Consider the following 18,214-nt stretch of genomic DNA (forward strand, 5'->3'; position numbering starts at 1 on the left):
AGTGGGTTTGTGTCCTGCCAGCGAGGCTTCTCCTTGGCAGCATGAGCATCAGGGGGTTGTTTTATTTCCATGTGTGGCTTCTGGGTTCTGCTGTCCTCTTCCGAGCAGACGGCACTCAGGGCTGAGCTGACTCTTTGGCACGCAGTGTGATCCCTGATGATTCACGGCCCCCAACATCTGCGATTAGACCTTGAACAGAAACTTTTCATGCATGGCTGTGGTAGAGGAAACCTGCTCCTTTTCTGAGTAACTGGTAGAACAAAAGAAGGTTTATTTTCTTCTATCTGTAAAGGTCTACCTTAAATTAAGTAAACTGTTCCCTGAGGGAGAAGATGTCCAGGTACAGAATGTTCACAAAGGAAATATTCAAAATGTCTACCATGTCCGTAAAGTGTTTGCATTAAAGTATGAAGGCCAGAGTGGAAAAATAGAATATTATTTTCTAATTTGAAAGCAAAAATACTTGTTGCAGGAGGCAGAAAATAAATTGACCTTCTTTGGGCTTGATACTGCAGCCCACTAACTGCACAGGCGATGCGAAGCTGTGGAGAAGGCGCTGTTTGCAGAGATGGCTCCTGTCCCAAGTGCACAGCCCGTGTGAGCGCAGGGGGTGGGAGCCAGCCCACGTCGGAGGCCGCCCCGCTGCGTGCAAACTGTCGGCGTTGCAATGGCAGAGGAATCGGAGTTTGTAGGAATCTTGAGCGCTGCTGGGGTTTGTGATGCAGGGTAAGAGCCTTGCTGATCAGGACTTCAGCAGTGGAGGATCCATGCCTTGACCTTATGGGTGTTTTTTTTGTGGTTTCTTTTGCTGTTGTACAGTCTTGGTAATTCCACTTCGAACGAGTCCCAAGTGAAGCAGAACTGCCCTGTGATTCTCTCATTCTATGATTCTATGATTTGATTATGGCAGCACCTAACTTGCTGTGGGCTTTTGTGAGGCCCAAAATGAGCTTCTCTAATGTCAGCCAACTGAACTAATGTCATCGTGTTCCTGGCTCCGTGAGTCCTAGACGACTGTTTGTTGTTTTTCTCCCCTCGTCGCTGACTGAAAGGTCCCCACAAATGTAGGCTACCTTTTGTTGTGCATTGCTGCCAATAAAGGTACCAGTATAACAGCCCCCAGTAAAATCTTGCCCTTGACTACATCTTTTTGGTTCCTTTGAAAAGTAAGGATGCAGCTTCATGTGTTCTTTATTACTGCTATGAAAGTGGAAGAGAAAGAAAGGACTGGGGAAGATGCATAGACTTGGTTTTCCATGGGAATGTGAAAATGCTGTTGGATGAGTGGTGGTATTCTCCTAAAGACTTCTGTTTCTCTTTCAGAAGAAAACAGTTCGATGTGCTATTTTCATTGTTCCCATTTCTCTTCACCATGCAGTGTTTCCAGGAACACAGCATTTTCAAGATTTTTTGACAGTGGAAACATCTCACTGCTGTTTGAGTGAGGAGTTCCCGTATTCTGGCTTAACGAGGAGGCAGTGATGGGTGCACCAAGCTCTTCTTCACCCATTAAGGTGCAGTGAAAAGCCGAGGTTATAGAATCTCTTCAAAGGTGCAAGAACTGATGAGTGAGAGTGTTATTTGTGCTGCCAGACGAACTGAGTGCTTTGAGGAAAGGCCATAAAAAAAAAACAACTAGTTTTGGCTCTGACAGTATTTAGACACTCAGAGAACATTAATAGTTCAGGGGTGGGATGTAAGCTGTAGTAGAATTGGTGAAATATTTGAGGTCTGAATTTTGCTTAAGAGTGGAGTTTCTCTCTTGCTGTGCCCCCAGGGTGTCCATCCATCCATCCAGGCTGGCTGGGTCTGATCTTTCGTTGACCATAACTCGTGAAACTGGGTAAAGCATGTTGCAGCCTGGCAGTACAGAGTTGAGCTTGGACTCAGGAGAGCGGGTCCTCAGTTCCTCTGTTGTGTGCTGGTGGTTTGTGTTGAGGAGAGGAGCATGGGCAGCATCACGTATGCTGAAGAAGGGTCACAGCTGGAACGTGGCTTTGAGAAAGCTCCAGTGTCCCCTCGCTGTCTGCACTGTCCCTATTCAGGCGAAGGGGAGTAGCCATCATTCTCGCCCACCAGGACTGTCAGCTGGGGCAACAGCACTTTTGCTTTGCATCTGAGCAGTCGTGACCCGGAAGTCTGTGAGGAACAATAAATAAGGAACACACCTCGCAACTTCTGAGTCTTCCCCCCCCCTCCAAGAAACAAAAAAATCTCTTTTAAATAGCATCCTTTACATTTGGGAGCTGCTTGAATTCACCCTGTCACATAAATTACCATCTTTGAACTCGGCTGTCAGGAAGCGTCCTCACGAGTTAACATCCATGGGGGGTGTCAGTGGAAGGGGATCGGTTTCATGGAAAGCAGGAGGAATTCAAGTGTCAAGTGAATACGCTCGTCCTCACGTTACCTCAAGCAGCGAGGGCATCTCAGTCCCGACGGAGATGAGCCCCGGCATGACCTGCACTCCTCAGACTGTCCTTGTTCCCTTCGCTTCGGCAGATGCCAGGCTGGGTCTGACATCTGGAGGAAGCCCCATCCTCCTGCTTCTCAAGCAATTAGAGCTTGGCCCAGCAAGTGGCCCTGGAGCAGGGGCTTCAGGAGTATTATAGCTTCCTTACAGGGATAAAGGCCATGGGCTTTTCTCGCTGCTCTGCTGCTTTCTCTGGCTTTGATGCCGCTGCCGTTGAAACGAGATTGGCCCATCTGGTAGCGGAGGAGATGAGCTCTGCCAGACGGATGGGGCTTGCTGGGGAGGGTTCAAAAGGCAGCGCCTGCCCTGTGTCGTATTTCCTGCAGTCTAACAAAGCCTGTGTTTTCTGAAGCTACTTTTTATCCTTGTGCGTTGGTTTTGGCATGGATGCTTTTATTCCATTTGAAATAAGCGGGAGAACAACGTGAATAAAATACCAGTTCCTGCCCCCCCCCCCCCAAAAAAAAAAAAAAGGATCATTCAAGGGAGTTGTAAGGATCCATCATGGTGAGAGCAGTTACAATTGTTTGCTGGTAGGAGTTGAGATACGGAGTGAGGCTTCGCGGTGTTGGTGGGGGTGTCTGTCCAAGGTGTTACCCCGTGGCGGCGTGCGCGGAGCCTCGCTGCAGCAGTGTGCAGCGCTGGGTGGGATGTCAGCCCTGCGCGCACGCTTTTTCGGCTTTCCCCGTGGCCACAAGGAGAGGGGAATTTGCAGTAATCCAAACATTGACCGAACTGTATTTGTTGACTTGCAGAAAAGCCGAACTCGTGCTCCTCTGGGCTGTGATCACGTAAGCCGAAACGCAGTGACTGGTGCCTGTGCTTGCTGCCCTCCCAGCCCCGATAAAGCTGTGGAGCACATTCATTTATTTAGGCCCTGATTCAGCAAAGCACTCAAGTACATCCTTCAGGTTTTCTTCTTTCCAGTGAGATTGTTGGCATGCTCAAAGTTAAGCACATGCTTAAGTGCTCTCCTTGAGCACACAGCAAACAAGTCACGGGGGCAGCGTGTGCTGCTGCAGAATTGAGGCCGCCGGTATTAAAAATGTATTCATTTGTTTGGCTCCCCCCAGTACAAGAGCCTTAGTCCCAGGGTCTGAGATGATAATCTGTCCTTCTGCAGGAAGGCAGTTGTTGCCGTAGCACAGAATATTCCTTGTGGCTCACTCTCATGTGTTGAACAGATGAGTGTGCCCTTCCACAGGGTGTGGGGCAGGGGGTCTTGGTTTCCGTCAGGACATTCGCAAGTATTTTTTCAGAGTTTTCTGTTTGTTTTTTTCCCCCATAAGAGCTGTAAAAGAAAAATATTAACCATGTTACGTGTATCTGAATGTCTCGATATTTGTAGTTTAATGTTTGGTAGGATTCATTTGACTTATCTTCCATTAACATGTCCCTTCATCTTGGGGACAGAGCAGCTTGGGGCGGGCATGTACCTGTGTGTCTGTGTGTGCACGTGGGTGCTCTGGAGCTACACGGGGGAGAGGGTGAGTGGTTGGTTTGTTCGATTCTTCGGGGTTTCTCAAGGTGTAAGGGCTGGGAAGTGGCAAATGTTACCATACTCTTTGTATGTCTTGGCGTAACTGTGTGTTAAATTCAGGCCCACTGTATTCAGGCGCCAGCGTTAACAGACCCTTGCTTCCCCGGGAACAGGCACTTTAGCCACAAGATGGTTGTATTTCAGTCTGCTCAGAGCAGCTTCCGAGAGAGCATTCTTTCTAATCCCCACCCATATCTGACCTGTTCTAGCTCGTTTTTAAGAGCTGCGCCCAGCCAGTCCCTAGCTGCCTGCAGAAGGGTTTCCGCACATCTTTTGCTGCTTGCTGAGCTCATTCGGACTGGGAGCCCATACATCAGTGAATGGGATTTCTGTATAAATTCGCCCTTTCTGCAAAATTGGAATTGGTTTAGAGCGTCTCTGTTCCTTTATGAAACCCAGAAGACACGAGCATGGCTAAATGTGCTTTTTTTTTTTTCTTTCCTTCCCTTTCAAGTTTAAAACATGCCTAACAAATCTGATGTTTGCAGTCTCTGTTCCCCACCTGGTGTGCCAAAATGCAAAGGTCCTTCCAGAAGCATGGGTCAGACTAACCTTTGTGCTGGTGCTGCAAGCTGGATTGCAAGGGTCTGAGCAGTTTTCATTACAAACTTGACTCTGATTAGCCTAGAAAATACTTGCAATGTAGGTTTAATAAATGTTGGTTTTTTAATGTGAAATAATGTGATCTGTGAATCAAACAGCCTCTGTGCCCCACCCCTTGCTGCCGCTGACAGCCTCTTCCCACACTTCTGCCTTGGTAGCATTGTTTGACTGTTCCAGCACCAGTAGGTTTCAGTTACTGATCAGTGTAATTGCAACAACACACCAATAATAAAAGAGGAATTTAAGCTTCCTCTTCTTGTAGTTGAAGGCTCTTCTCCTGCGAAAGCTTGAAGTCTTAATAACAGTCACACGAGCAACATCCTGCGCCTGTCAAGCGTTTGCAGAACGGGGCGGCCGTGCTTCAGGCAGATGAAGGGCTGGATTCGGGGAGCTTGGAAGCAGCCCAGTCCTGTCAGGCGGCATCGGTACAGCTAATATTAGATCGGGAAACTCTAGGGACAGCTTAACATTTTAGTGGATGCCAAGGAAGCCTTGCATCGGAACGCACTGAAAGTTGCTTGTTGTGTAACAGGAGTTGCTGGAGTCGGAGTAATTCGAGTTGCATTTAGGCTGGTGGAAAACTGCAGCTGTGAGCAAGGAGTTAATTTTTTCCGTGTGTGTGTGGCTCGGGTTTCCCTGTCGGGTTTGCTTTTAGTTCTGTGGGCTCTGGATCCGTAGAGCAGCGACATGTGGCATCCCAGGCTGCTGCCGAACAGCTCAGCAGCGAGCCATGGGTTAAGGAAAGCACCTTGAAAATGCGAAGCGGTTAGGGGGCTGAGCTGTCGCGGCTCCTGCTTTGTACACAAGAAAGCCACGGCCTGCTCTTCCTGCCTCAGCGTTTCCTACGGGGGGGGGGGGGGGGGGGCGGTTAATAAGGGGAGAGGGGGAAATGGAAAAGACTAAAGAGGAAAATATCCTTCCCTAGGCCGGGGGGGCGGCTTAGCGGATGCAGCCCACCCGGGCCGCTGGCCCTGCGAGACCGCTGGCCGGGCTGGGCTCGGCCCGTCCGCGGGGCCCTATGGCCGCCCTCAGGCCGCGCCGCCGGGCCCAGGCGCTCGTCCGCGCGGCGGGCACGAAACCCAGCGCCTACCAAGCCTGGGCCCTATGAAACGGTCTCTGTTATTGGTCGGCTGCGCGGGCTTGCTGCTGCAACGGTAAACGCCATTGGCCGCTTCCTCCTCCCATGCGCAGCTTGGTGCGGGCAGTGCCCCCGGTGTCGACAATGGCTGCCGGGGCCGTGCCGCGCAGCCCCGCGCCCGCCCGAGCGCCGGCCCCGGCTGGTTGCTGATTCTATTTCTCTTTTTCCTGCAGGTTGCTGAAAAGTGCCTTTCCTGAAGCCGCCGCTGCTTGGATTTCTGTCTAGGGCTGCCTCTCTCTGCCCCTCACCCCCCTCTCTTTTTAATTCGGCGTTGCTTGCGGTTCCTGCCCTGACGGCAACTCCTCCAGCCTTGCCCTTTTTTTTTTTTTGGTTTTTTTTTTTTCTCCCCGTTTACACGCAGTTTGCTCAGCCATTTTCTTTTTTTTTTTCCCCTTCCCCTGACTATGTAGCAAATATTTAAAAGAAAAGAAAGAAAGAGAAATTCAGACGTCCTTTTGCTCATTTTGATGCTCGTGAACCGTAATTTTTAGAAGGAAGAAATAGAAGGAAAAAAAAAAACCACCCCGAAGTTTTCTCCCCAAGGACCGAGACCATTCCACAAACTGAAGTGCTGCCAGCAGCATATGCTTTTTGCAAGAATAATTGAAACCATTAACTGGAGAGCACAGAATTCTTTTGAAAGTCTGCCAGTTATTTGCAAGTAACTTCGGCAGTGGCACAAAATATAACACTTATATTTTAACTTCTACAATTGCACTTTTAGGAGCTGGCCTCTAATTTGATTTTCAGTTGTTCTGATAAGATTTCTATTTTATGATTGGCTTTATGTTTAATTCTTGTTTAAACAAACACGATTTGACTTAAATGAAAACCTAAGTGCTGATGAATAGGAGTTCTACCAAAGCAACAAGTTAGTTATTTCTTCACGTTTAACTTGAATTCACTTTTTTACCCTTTTTTTAAAAAAAAAAGAAGAAAAAAAAAGATCGGCAGTAAATACTGCCCTGAAGAAGGGTGCGATTGCTTGCATTTTAATTTTTGTTTTTTTAATATGGCTGTGAACGTTTCCCTGGTTCGTGATACAAAATGGCTGACGTTAGAAGTGTGTCGAGAGTTTCAGAGAGGTACTTGTTCTCGGTCTGATGCAGAGTGCAAGTTCGCCCATCCGTCACGGAGTTGCCATGTGGAAAATGGTCGAGTTATTGCCTGCTTTGACTCCCTAAAGGTGAGGACTGTCTAACGCGTGCATTACCTAAGCTCACTTGCTTTTCCTCCTCCTCCTCCTCCTCCTCGCGGCTCGGCGTGCCGGGGTGTGGGGTGTGCAGAACGGCTGCTTGCCGCTCTGTTTCTGCGGGGAGGAGGATGCTGGTGCGGGATGCAGCTCCTGGGGTCTGGCTGAGTCTGGCACCAGGTGCAGGTGCCTGGGGAGGGAGAGGATCGGATCCAGAGCGTTTCCCGGTGGTCGCTCGGGTCTGGCAGAGCTGTCCTCGAAATGGAGAACGCACGTTGCGGGCAGCAAATGGAACCGAAATGAGAAGAGTAGAGAACTGAAACCCACTGCTTTAATTTGTGTCCAGAGCACATCGGCTGTGCATGCGGCGCGGGGATCTGAAACGTGCTTTTAATGAGCAGAAAGGAAAGCAGCGTTTTAAGATAATGAATCAGCTTTATGCGTATTTCCTGGAGACAGAGTTGCAGATGCACTCGGATGCTGTCCTGGAGATGAGAAACAGCCGAAATATTTGGAGAGCAGGGCTCCTAGAGAAATGGGCGTTGGGGAAACGCTTTCTGCGAGGGGCACGCGAACGCGATGGCTCTGCTGGGCCTGTCTGAGTTACGGCTGAGCCTTTTTGCCGGTGCTGGTCTTTGCAGAGTTGATTTTGCAGGCAGCGAATGGCTCTTGGTTTCTTGGCGGAGCTCCAGGGGTGACTTTCAGGATTTACCAAATAGCCGGGTTCTGGGCCTGGGCAGGGGGACGGGGGGCTCACGGGGGAGGGGGTGAGCACCTCTGTTCAGGGTCGCTTCACCGCAGTTGTCAGGAAAGGAGCATCCACTTTTATTTTTTTCTTTTTCCCAAAAGTGCAGTTCCTCAAAGGTGTTTTACAGAGGATGGTGAAAGCCCTGAGACAGTATGGATAACTGATTGCTTTTGAGAACGCTTGACACTGTGTTTAATGTTTTGATCAGAGTAATTAACCTGTTTGAGTTTCTAGAAGGAATCTGGTAAATTTTACAAGCTTAAAAGTTTTTCCTTGAACTTCAGTTGCTGCTTGAAAGGATTTGGGTTTATTTTTACGAACATAATGAGTAACAGAACTGGTGGAATTATATATGCAGAGGTTCAGACTGGGGCAGGATCCGGTCTAACATGGGTTTACCCATTTTATTACTGTTTGTGGCTTCTTCATATTTTCACTTCTGTTCCCTTTTACCAAGAAGCTCAAGCTTCCTGTTTGAATTCGGTTTTGCTCTTTATTAATCTGATTATGTGCAATGACGCTAGTTATACAGTGACTTTCAAATGTTCATTTACATTGCCGGTTTGCTGACAGCGAGAGACAAAAATATTTTTATCGGAGGAGAAAAAAGTCGTGTTCCTTGTGCCCTTGAAACTTTTGAATTGTAGCCAGTGGCAGTGCAGACACTTTGAGGAGGTGAATGTGTTTACATTTTATAGCATTCATTTCTGAGCTGAAAGGGTAAAGCGGTGCCGTCATCCTGCGGAGGGTAGTACCGTGCCCCGTGTGGAACCTGCCTGATGTTTGCAGCGTCCCGGGGCTGTCCCCCTGCGCAGCCACCCAGCCTGGCTGGGCTCTGCACCGCGCCGTTGTCTGCTGTCACCGGTGGGTGATGCTTCCCCGCGGGTGCAGGTCGGGGCGCGGTGGCTGCAGCACACCCAGGCTCTCCGAGCCGGCCCTTCCCGGCACAGCTGGCACCGCCAGACTGTGCAGGACCCAAGCCTGGGGGCAGCTGGGGTTCAGATCCCACCCTCGGGCGTGAGCAAACACTTCTCCTGCTTCAGCAGCGGGGAGCGCCGTCTGGAGAACGCAAAAAAAAAAAGCCAAAGGAGTAGGATATGATCTTCTAGAGCTCAGCGTGTTTCCCGTGTAACTGGCTGTTAAATAATGTTCTTGTTGCAGTTTCCTCTTGACACAGGAGCAGGTGCCCAGTATGTGCTAGTTAAGTGGCCTGAATTTTCTAGTGAACAGATTTTTTCCATATTTTCCAGGCTCAGAAAAGCCTCGTGGAGGGCCGACAGCTCTGGCTTTGGGAAGTGCACTGGGAGGAGAGATCAGAGCGTGCAGAGCACTTGGCTGAGGGCTGACGATGGGGTTGTTTCTGCACCCCACTTCTCAAACAAGAAGTGGGTCTTGGAGCCCGGCCTTCCTGCAGCCCCGTGGCTGCGGTCCCGCTGCGCTGTGGGGAGGCGCAGTCTGCGTCTGTGCACCACGCGTTTCCCAGTGGAGATAACCGCCCTGGTGACTGAACTCTCGCACAACGGTCTTTCTGTTCTCGGGCTGGAGCTGGGCTTGCAAAGCCCTGTTTGCCATGGTATCGAGGTGCTCGTGGTCATAACAGTGGCCTCCCTTACTGGTGACAAGAGAGATGTCCCATTCTCAGACCTGTTAAGAGGAGGCTTTTCACGCCCATCCTGTGGCCGTCTTTTTGTGCTCAGCCACTGCTTCCCTCCGACAGCTGTTGAACACTGACCCTCTCTCCTGCGAAGGGCTCCAGAGCTGCTTAGAGCTCTTTTCATCTTTTCACGCCCTGCACTAGCAGAACGTCTGTGTTGCTTTATTGGAGACAGGATATAGGAGGCTTTCCCGTTGTCTTGCTGTCACCCAGGGCTTTGTTCAGAGCTTGCTTATCTGCATCCATTGTGTAGTGCCCTTGCTTGTTTTTTTTCTCACAGACCTCTTAAGCCTGAACAATGCCTTCATACAGGAACTTCTGATAACCCAGCATACAATGGTTTCACCTCGCTGGTCAGGTCACGCGCAGCATCTATACACTTACTGCATCTCACTTCCCCCGCCCCCCCCCCCCAATCTGACACAGTGGCTCTGCCTCTGTTGCAGTGGGAAGAGCAGTGTTGCTTCCAGAAGCAGCCAGGCTGCCTCAGTGTGGGTTGTTTTGCAGGTGAATGTGTGCTGCCCGTAAGCTTGTGAAGAACACGCGGGACTCCTGAAGGTAACGGGAGGGCTTCGCCGACGCTCGGGTGGGGTTCGCCAGGACATGTTCTGCGGGAGTGTCGTGTGGTTGTGCGATGCTTTGGTCATGAAATGTTGAGTCTTGACTAGGTTGCAAGTGCAGGGCTGGATCTTGCTATCCTGAGCTGTGGTTCTTCGAAGGGGCAGTTTGCATATTTGTAGGCAGCAGAAGGAATCTTTCTCAAGCAGATTGGTACAGAACTTAAAAATAGTTCCTTGTGAGGAGCTGTTCACAGATTTGATTTGGATGCCAAGAGAGCGCTCTCTCACTCTCTGCTCGCACTTCCCCCCTTGTTATTCTGGAAGAGTGTTGTTTGGATTAATTTGTGTGAATGGAAGGGCAGGGCTGCACTGCTTGGTGGAGGGCAGTCCAGAGGCACGAGAGCCAGCCACCACTGGGCCATCACCCTTCCAGAAGCGACCGTGAGGGCCACTGGGCAGCAGCCGATGCTCTGCGGTACCTCCTGGGCAGGTCCCGTGGCACCTCTGAGACGTCCTGAGCGAAGGGGAGCTGCGTACTGTCACCGTGTAAAGCTGGGCAGCCTCTGCATCCACTCACTGGCTCCTCTCCTGGGCTTGGCGTGCGCCGTCGTGTGCGTAGCTGGTGCTGCTTGCAAGGGCCAGGACACGGTTTGCTGGTTCATGGCCATGCGTACGAAGGCTTGTTGAGGCACTGCTGTCTGGAAGTGCCCATCAGGTCATTAACTTTCCTATTCAGGCTGGATCAGGCGGGTGCATTATGAGCCTGTCTGATTCTTAATTCCCTGGCCAAAAAATCGTTAGTTGTGTTCTTCAGTTTCTAAAGATGTCAGGAAGGAAGAAAGCACCTTTTTTGGTCACTAGAAACACAAGTTGAGCAGTAGGCTGGGAGCCGGGGCAGTAGGAGATAGTGACGTGTTATATAAAAACGCAGGTAGTGCACGCCAGGTGTGCACGGAGGCTCTGATTCATACTGCTCACAGTTTGGGTATCTGCACTGTGGACTCATGGTTGGGAAAAAAACCAAAAAAATTACAAGCCCAGCGTTGTGGGGTGTGGTGGGGTTTTGTTTTAGGGTTTTTTGTTTCCTTTTTTTTACATTTGGTTTATGAATGTAGATGTTTCCATATCCTAATCAAAGTTTTGAAGAGCATTTTGAAGGACAGAAAACAGTGCGGTGGAAATTTCAGGGATATGAATTTTGACTTTGGGAGGTCTTATTTAAAAAACATTGGTAAGCTATTGTGTGTTTCAAAGCATTTCTATATATAAAAAAAGGTGATTTGTCTGTGAACAGGCATAAAATCAGGAGTTACAATGACAGTTTTGTCTAAATTGTCTGTTTTCTAAAAGAAGTGTTGTTATCTGGTAATAGCATTTGAAGTACCACAGCAGCCTGAGAAGTTTGCTGTGCTTGGGCAATAAACATACCATATGATCTTGAAACTCGTGTACCTGAGGTGGTTCCTTATAGTTTTCGTGCTAATTTGTACCTGGTTTATGCTGACTTCACTAGAACTATTTCTGACAGTTACTGGTTTGCAAGCAAATCTATTTTTTTAAAATCTAAATAAACTCCAAACTAGGAAACAACTAAAAACACCCACTAAACTTAGCATATGGTTACGCTCTTACAGAGGAAGAAGAAAGCAAACAAAGCCATGGAGATATTTTTGGAGACACTCTGACTGCATGTCTCAGCTCAGTGTAATGGAGATGCAAATAAGCCAGATGAACAATGTTAAGCCAAGTCACCTTTGTGAGAAACCTTTGCTTTTCCATCGGTGTGGGGGTTTTTTTCCCATTTCCATTAATGTACTTACCTGTGTGGCAACAGCATTTGGTGATAAGTAGATTTGCAGAAGCATTCTGTCTTGTCTGGATGCTCATGTGTCTTATGGCACATCATAAGTGCTTTTTATAACTACTGAATCAAACATTGCAAAGTGGGGAAAAATGTGTTTAGACTCAATTTTATTTAGAAGAACTGTTGCTATTGTATTTCTTTGAAAGTAGTGTGGTGCTTCAAGGAGAACAGAAGAGCTCAAATGAAAAAAAAAAAATTTAGGCTTAATCTCTTCTTATTGATGGGTTACAACAAGCTCCATGTTTTCATGTCTTAATTTAATTGGCGCACGGGGTGCGTATGCTCTCTGCGATGTCTCCAGGAGGTTTTTAGCACAGCTGTGGGATGGAGACTACTGATGGAGAAGCTCACCTGGCGGTACCTGTGGTGGAGCATCCCCTGGGCCTGCCCTGGTGGCTGGGCTGCAGATGCTCTCTGTTGGGGTCAGGCTGGATGGTGTGTGACCTCCCTAGGCACGTTCAGCTTTCCGGGGAAAGACAGACCTTATTACTTCAATCGGCCTGACTGATCTTTCTGTAGGACAGAGGTCTGTGCAGAACCTGTTTGATTTATTGATCATTGTCCATGGGTTTCTCTGATGTCCCAGCAATCCCACTTCATTTACCTGTGGCTGGTTTTGACAGCTGAACCGTGACAGGTGAGTGCTGGTGAATCTTGCTGTCGTGGTTTAAAAGGTTGCTGCCCTGAGCTGTCCCCTTGCTTCGCTGTCCCAGGTTACTGCCTCTGCAGCAGGGTAGCAGGAGGAGAGAGCGCCTGCGATGCTGAGTACAAAGTTCCCTTGGTCCCGGCCTTGTGCTGAGGTGCTGGGTGATGAACGCGTGGAACTGGAAACAGACTGGCACTGCCTGATGACTCTGCTGCCAGGACAGTGACAGACAGCAAGGGGCAGGAGGATCTTACCCATTGCAGCTACTTGCAAAGATGTAAGGCAGGGTCCTTGGCAGGAACTCCTTTCCTTGTCTGTGCTTCAAAGCAAGCAGGTGATTTTTGAGGCATGATGTGGAAGGAGAAGGGATTGGCCCTGTCCTAATATCCATGAGGTCCTTTTGGTGTTGTCCAGGGTTGACATAGTAAGAAGGATGCTATGTCTCTAGGTTTCCTTGTGCGTGGTCTAATTTTGGTGCCACCCTGGAGGGATGCTCCCTTATTAGCTCATTGCTAGAAGAGTGGAGGAAGCCCTGGGAGTACTGTGTAGCTCTGATGGAAGCTGTGAGAGGTGAGAGCCATCCCAGCACAGAGGGCTTCCTGGGGGCTCCTGGAGATACGGGCTGGAGGAGCCACGATGTTAACTGCTGATCAGTCAGTACAGAGGCTGCTGCCATCAAGAGATTGCTACAGGGGTGGATGTTAAGAGCTTGTGGGGAAGCTTGCAGGGAGTTGTCTGAGGGGGAAATGCCTGCTAAAGCCATCAGTGTGACAGTTGTAGCAGTAGTTAAATACTTGGGGTTCACGTTTTCTTAATTGATTAGGCTTGGGTAACTTCCTGAAAGTGTTGGTCCCTCATATGGCAGATTGGCCTACCTGCAGCCATCAGACTCTTGCTTGTGCGGAGGGTGGATGTTAGATGAATTTGAGTGTTTGCTTTAGAGTGGGTGCTTGGCAAATCCAAGCATCTGTGTTGCTTTCGCCGTGTTAAGGTGTAGGACTGCTGTACAGGCATAGTCAACGTGGACACGTTCATCAACTAGTATCAATAACATTGAAAGTCACTTCTGAACACTTTTCTTCATGTCCACCGTGATGCCCTGTAGAGAGCAATGTGTCTATTCCCACGGTCCTCTCCCACCTTTGGTATATCTCTTGCATTGTCCCACATCCTTTGATGGCACAAGGCAAGGTGACTCTTCCCTGCCCAGTGCATGGCATTGCTCAAACCAGGCCGGGGAGTGAGACTCTCCAAGATGGTCTTCTCGCCTTTGGGGTGCCTTTGGCCTGAGGAGTATCAGAGTGTCAGTAGGGAGGAACCCTGGTGGGTCTCTGGTGCTGCAAGGTGAAGCGACTGGGACTCTTCTGCCCTCCCACGGGTAGCTGTAAGTGGAGTGTCTGGGCAGCCCTCCTGGGGTGCCTGAGGGGTGGGCACCTCCCGCTGGGGTGGGCTTTGGCTCAGCAGGGGCACGCCGAGCAGGCAGTGCATGACCACAGGGCAGCATCAGGTCCAGCCTTGGGGTTGTAGAAATGTCCTCTTGTGTTCCTGAAGATGGAGAGTGCTGTCCGTGCCCCAGGGCTCCTGGCCCCACGTAGCTCCTGATTTGCTTGCCCACAAAGGAGCAGCTGCCTTTGGTGTTACCCAGCGTTTGGGGGTGCCGGTCTCGTGCCTGCTGTGCCCGGGTCAGGTTCAAGAGGCTGGCGGAGGTGCGGGTGGGGGCCGACACGTTGGGAGGCACTTGGTGCAAGGGACAGGACACCACTGTCCACCTTTGCTTTCTTCCTGCCGCTAATGAATTTATTTATGACAGCTTTTCGCTGGGCCTCAGACTTGTGTGCGTGTTCCCTTGAACGTGTTGGAAAGCAGAGCAACGGCCACAAATTTGTCCTGTGACCGCGCGTTGGAGGCCAGCCTCTGCGGTGAGGCAGGCCAAGCAAATGCAGCAGCGGCGTTCTCCTGCCAGCCGCTCCTCGTCTCACCAGCCAGCCCTGGCAACGCAGGGCCACCGCTCCTGTCTGCAGCTCCCGTTGCCCTGGTCTTCTCCCTGTGCCGTGAGCAAACCACCATCCCCAAAGGATAAAGCCAGCAGCATTTACATTATTAATATCAGCCAAGAGTAACCTTGGGTTTCTGTTTGGGAAGATGATGGTAAAGTGCTGACTGCTGCTCACACTTGCCTAAAAAAGCAGGAGAGAAATTCTTTTGGGATGTGACTCTAAACCCTTCTGAGCTGCTGGGTGCGTTTAAGCAGATACATTTTTGAAACCTTTTATGGGCATATTGCAATGTTGCACGGGCCGTGGCATGCCACCTCCTGCTCCTGAGGCTTACTTTCCTTTTTTGAGGGCAAAGCCCTTCAGACTGAGGTTCCGGTTCTGCAAAATACTTAATCCTGATGTTAAGCACTGTAGAATTCCTGTGGGCAGCAAAGAGCTCCTTGTGCTGGAGTGAGCTGTGGCATCAAATTCTGAGGGAGGGAAATGGTCCTCAGCCATTTGCTGAAGGGGGAGAACTGCCCGTGGTCTATTGCTCGGTCACCTCCGGCTTTGCAGTTCAGGAGAGTTTCTTCGCACATGCTCAGCGCACGCACCTGGAGCTTGCAGACCTGCCAAGTCTTGTTGGATCTGCAAGCACAAGCTCTGTGCCTGTGACCCAAAGCAAACGCAGCGCGATGCTCTGCAAGCCACAGGGATTTGCTCCGCGCTGGAAGGAGGGAGGTGGGATGCTGAAGCCCAGTGAGCAAGCTGCAGCAGCGCTCGCGTTCAGCCTTGTGCGGCTGCCGTGAGTCAGAAGTTGGCCGAGGGAGTGGAGTGGGGGGTGTGTTTGTACAGTGAGCTCTGATAGCTCGGTGGGTGCCATGCTGCAAGCCATGGCACTGCCAGATCCACCTGGGAAAGGAGGTTCAAGCCTTACATCTTCCAGCCCTGATCTACAGCGGTAGCTAACACTGGGATTCAGATAGATGCCCCAAACCTGTTAGTCTCGCTCCCTGGAGAGAGTTTGGGGGAAAAAGGGTACTTGTAAACGTGGAGCCGCGCTTGGCCATGGTGTCCTGTCTGGCTGCTGTGTCGTAGAAGCTATCTAACTACTTCTCTTGCTCATGATTGCATTAGCCCAGCGAAGCCAGCTGGGGGAAAGGCAGTGGAAGATGCCTTAGAGGAGCATGACTCTGAGCGTGTGGAGTTGGTGGATTTCTTCAGCAGCGTAGCATCAGTTTGATGTAATCCCTTTGCTGACAATAGCTTTCCGCCGCTTGGTTCACCCATCTGAAGGAGGGTGCAGTAACATGCATTTATGTAATTGAGCTGTTTGGAAGCTTTAAAACAAATATAAACAAGATGTACCAGGCTTTCTGGAGAGCCCATCATCTGACATCTCCTGCAGAGCATTTAAATAAGTGGTTAGATTTCCAAGTGAGGAGCTGAGCTCTTTGCAAATCTGCCCCTACATATTGTTATGCTGGTGTTAAAATAAATGCTTTGAGGCACTTGGGTGAATGTTGCCCCATACAGGCACGGTTTTACTTATGGCTTATTAATGTTGTTTTATTGCTGTTCGTAAAACAGCAGAGAACCAGACACTGACCTGCTTCCTTGCCCCATGTAGCCTTTCACGCCATGTCTGGTGATGGCCTTTAGATGAGAGGAAGGGCCAAGGATTTGGAAAACCAGCTTTCAAAGCCTGGTGATGATGCAGGCTGCTTTAAATGCCTAATTGCACTCTGTGACCTCACAGGAGCAGTACAAAGAAAATGTCTTTGAAGGCTGAGTGGAGCTGAGCTACTGTAGTAACAAGACTCTGGGTGTTTTAGACAGCTGTCCGAACTGAGTGAGCATTTCAAACCCTGACTCCGTCTAAATGAATAGCTATCAAGCACGGTTAGTTCTTCTGCAAGCTTGCTTGTCTGTTATGAAAGCCCCCTCTCCTGTAATGGCAGTGAAAACATTCAGCTTAACCATAGCTAAAGCGTAGTAAAACCTTTCTGCTGTCCACGCAGTAGAAAGTCCATGGCACAGAAGTGGTGCTGGTCTCTGCTCTCGGGAGCCTTGGTGCTTTGCTTCTGACTCTGAACATCTGGTTAGCGTTTGGCCTTGGTTTTGGGTTTCAGTGACGTGGTTACTCGGTGTCCCCACCGTCAGAGGAGTTGGAGGCTGTGATGCTGGAGTGATGGATTTGTAACCTCTAACTCTGCTTTTTTTTTTACCTCCTCTGTCTGAAGCCAGCGCCTGGGCATGGCTCTGCTGTTCTCGGCGTGCTGGAGCTCCGAGCTGGAAAGCTGGGAGCTGGAGGTGCCTTTCTGCAACATTTAGCTTACAGCTGGGGGGAAGGTGCGTATTCCCGAGAGGGGACAGTTGGCTTGCTGGGATGTGAGCATACTCAAACCAAGCAATTCCCCAGGTTCGTAGTGAAATGTTACAGCAGATGGCCTGCTTGCAGTGTGGGATATTATTAGAACCATGATCGGTGCTAATAAGGTCATCGGCCATGGGGGAGGAGGTTGGTGTCTGACCTTGTTTGAAAGGTGGCAGCCTGCGCTCTGGGGGAGAAGTTTTTCTCTTAGAACAGTGGAATGTGGATGTTTAAATTAAGCTATTTTGTATATTAATCTGGCGGCAGGGTAGAGAGAAGGACCCACTGTCCAGCCCAGCACGCCTGCTGCAGGGATGCTGGGGATGCTGCTGGCACCCACCCCTCGCTGAGGTAGATGCGCAGAGCACCATTAAGAAGTGGAGACAAATTCTGCATTAATTACCCGTCCCGAGCATGGGAACCAGGAGCAGTTCAGCTAGTCCTGCAGCCCGGGTATGGTATCAGAAGGCATTGCCCAGTCAGATGACTGGTTAGTGATGTGCACCAAGTTTTATCATGCCTCTGAACATACTCTGTATTAACACAGCACGCACTTTTAGCTGGTGTCTCCTACACTGGTGTCAAAAAAAGCCCCCAAAAACCACTGCAGACAGGAGTGTTGGGATCAGCTGAGCTGCTGTCCACATCTCTGCTCAGCAGTACCCATATCAGGTTCTGATGACGATTTAAGCCATTAGCCAAACTGTGCTGCTTTAACTCTATTTGTCTCCTTGCTTCTGCTTTGAGTGAGCAGCTCTGGGGTGCTGTGATCAGCTCTGGGTGCTTATTGAGAGGAAACAGCTCTCAAACTGAGGGGCAGTTGGGAAGGCGTGGAGTATCTGGCTGGGGTGGAGGAGATGGCCCAGGGCAGCACCGACACAGCGGAGCTGCAGCCAGCCTGCCAAGAGCCCAGCCGTCATTAGACAGTGCTTCCTGAAGTCCTTGTTATCTGCAGGGGCACGGCTGGTGCTGGGACCAGTCACACGGAGATTGGGTCCTGACAGAGCCCCGCCGCAACCGAGCAAAGTTTGAAAACAGAACCTCAGTGTGTAATCCCAACTGCGCTGCCTGGTCCCGCTGACTGGTGTTTCTTTCTCTTGCTGTCAGCTGCCGAAGGGTCAGAGTGTGAGTAGAGCTTGCTTTGTTGGCGTGAAGTGCTGCTTGATCCTGTGTGGTCGGTTTGTGCAGCGTCGTGCTGCCTGCAGTGCTTGGGCTCTGCTCCCGGGGTCCCTTCCGCATGATGCTGCAGATACCGAGTGCTGGGTGAGTTTGCCAGGAGGAGGCAAGAGCCTTGCAGGGTTGGACATTTCAGCCCGTGCAGTAGTGCTGGAGTAGCCAGGGCAGCGGGGAGTAGGAGGCCAGACACGTGGATGAGCCTTCAAGGAGAGCTTGGAAGGTCATCCAGGTACGGCAGAGGTGGTGGTGTTCAAGGTCAGCTGTAGGAAG

At 50.2% G+C, this 18,214-nt stretch overlaps 1 protein-coding gene across 14 annotated transcripts in view; it reads left to right on the forward strand.

Moving 5' to 3' along the window:
* MBNL3 (muscleblind like splicing regulator 3) overlaps window positions 1-18,214 on the forward strand; it is a 95,507-nt gene that overhangs the window by 27,066 nt on the left and 50,227 nt on the right. For 8 of the 14 annotated variants that reach the window (XR_012765540.1, XM_075435862.1, XM_075435861.1 and 5 more), the window contains exon 2: window positions 5,928-6,940. The exons of 3 other annotated variants lie outside the window; for them this stretch is intronic. Coding sequence is in view for 9 of the 11 variants with exons in the window: in XM_075435862.1 (XP_075291977.1) it covers window positions 6,767-6,940 (174 nt within the window). In the remaining 2 variants the exon portion in view is untranslated. Of the gene's footprint in view, window positions 1-5,186; window positions 5,206-5,752; window positions 5,771-5,927; window positions 6,941-9,846; window positions 9,907-18,214 lie in introns of those variants that run through there. 3 more of the 14 variants (XM_075435867.1, XM_075435868.1, XM_075435871.1) reach the window with 3 other exon arrangements.

The sequence above is a fragment of the Opisthocomus hoazin genome, chromosome 14 (genome assembly GCF_030867145.1).
Source record: "Opisthocomus hoazin isolate bOpiHoa1 chromosome 14, bOpiHoa1.hap1, whole genome shotgun sequence".
Taxonomy (NCBI): domain Eukaryota; kingdom Metazoa; phylum Chordata; class Aves; order Opisthocomiformes; family Opisthocomidae; genus Opisthocomus; species Opisthocomus hoazin.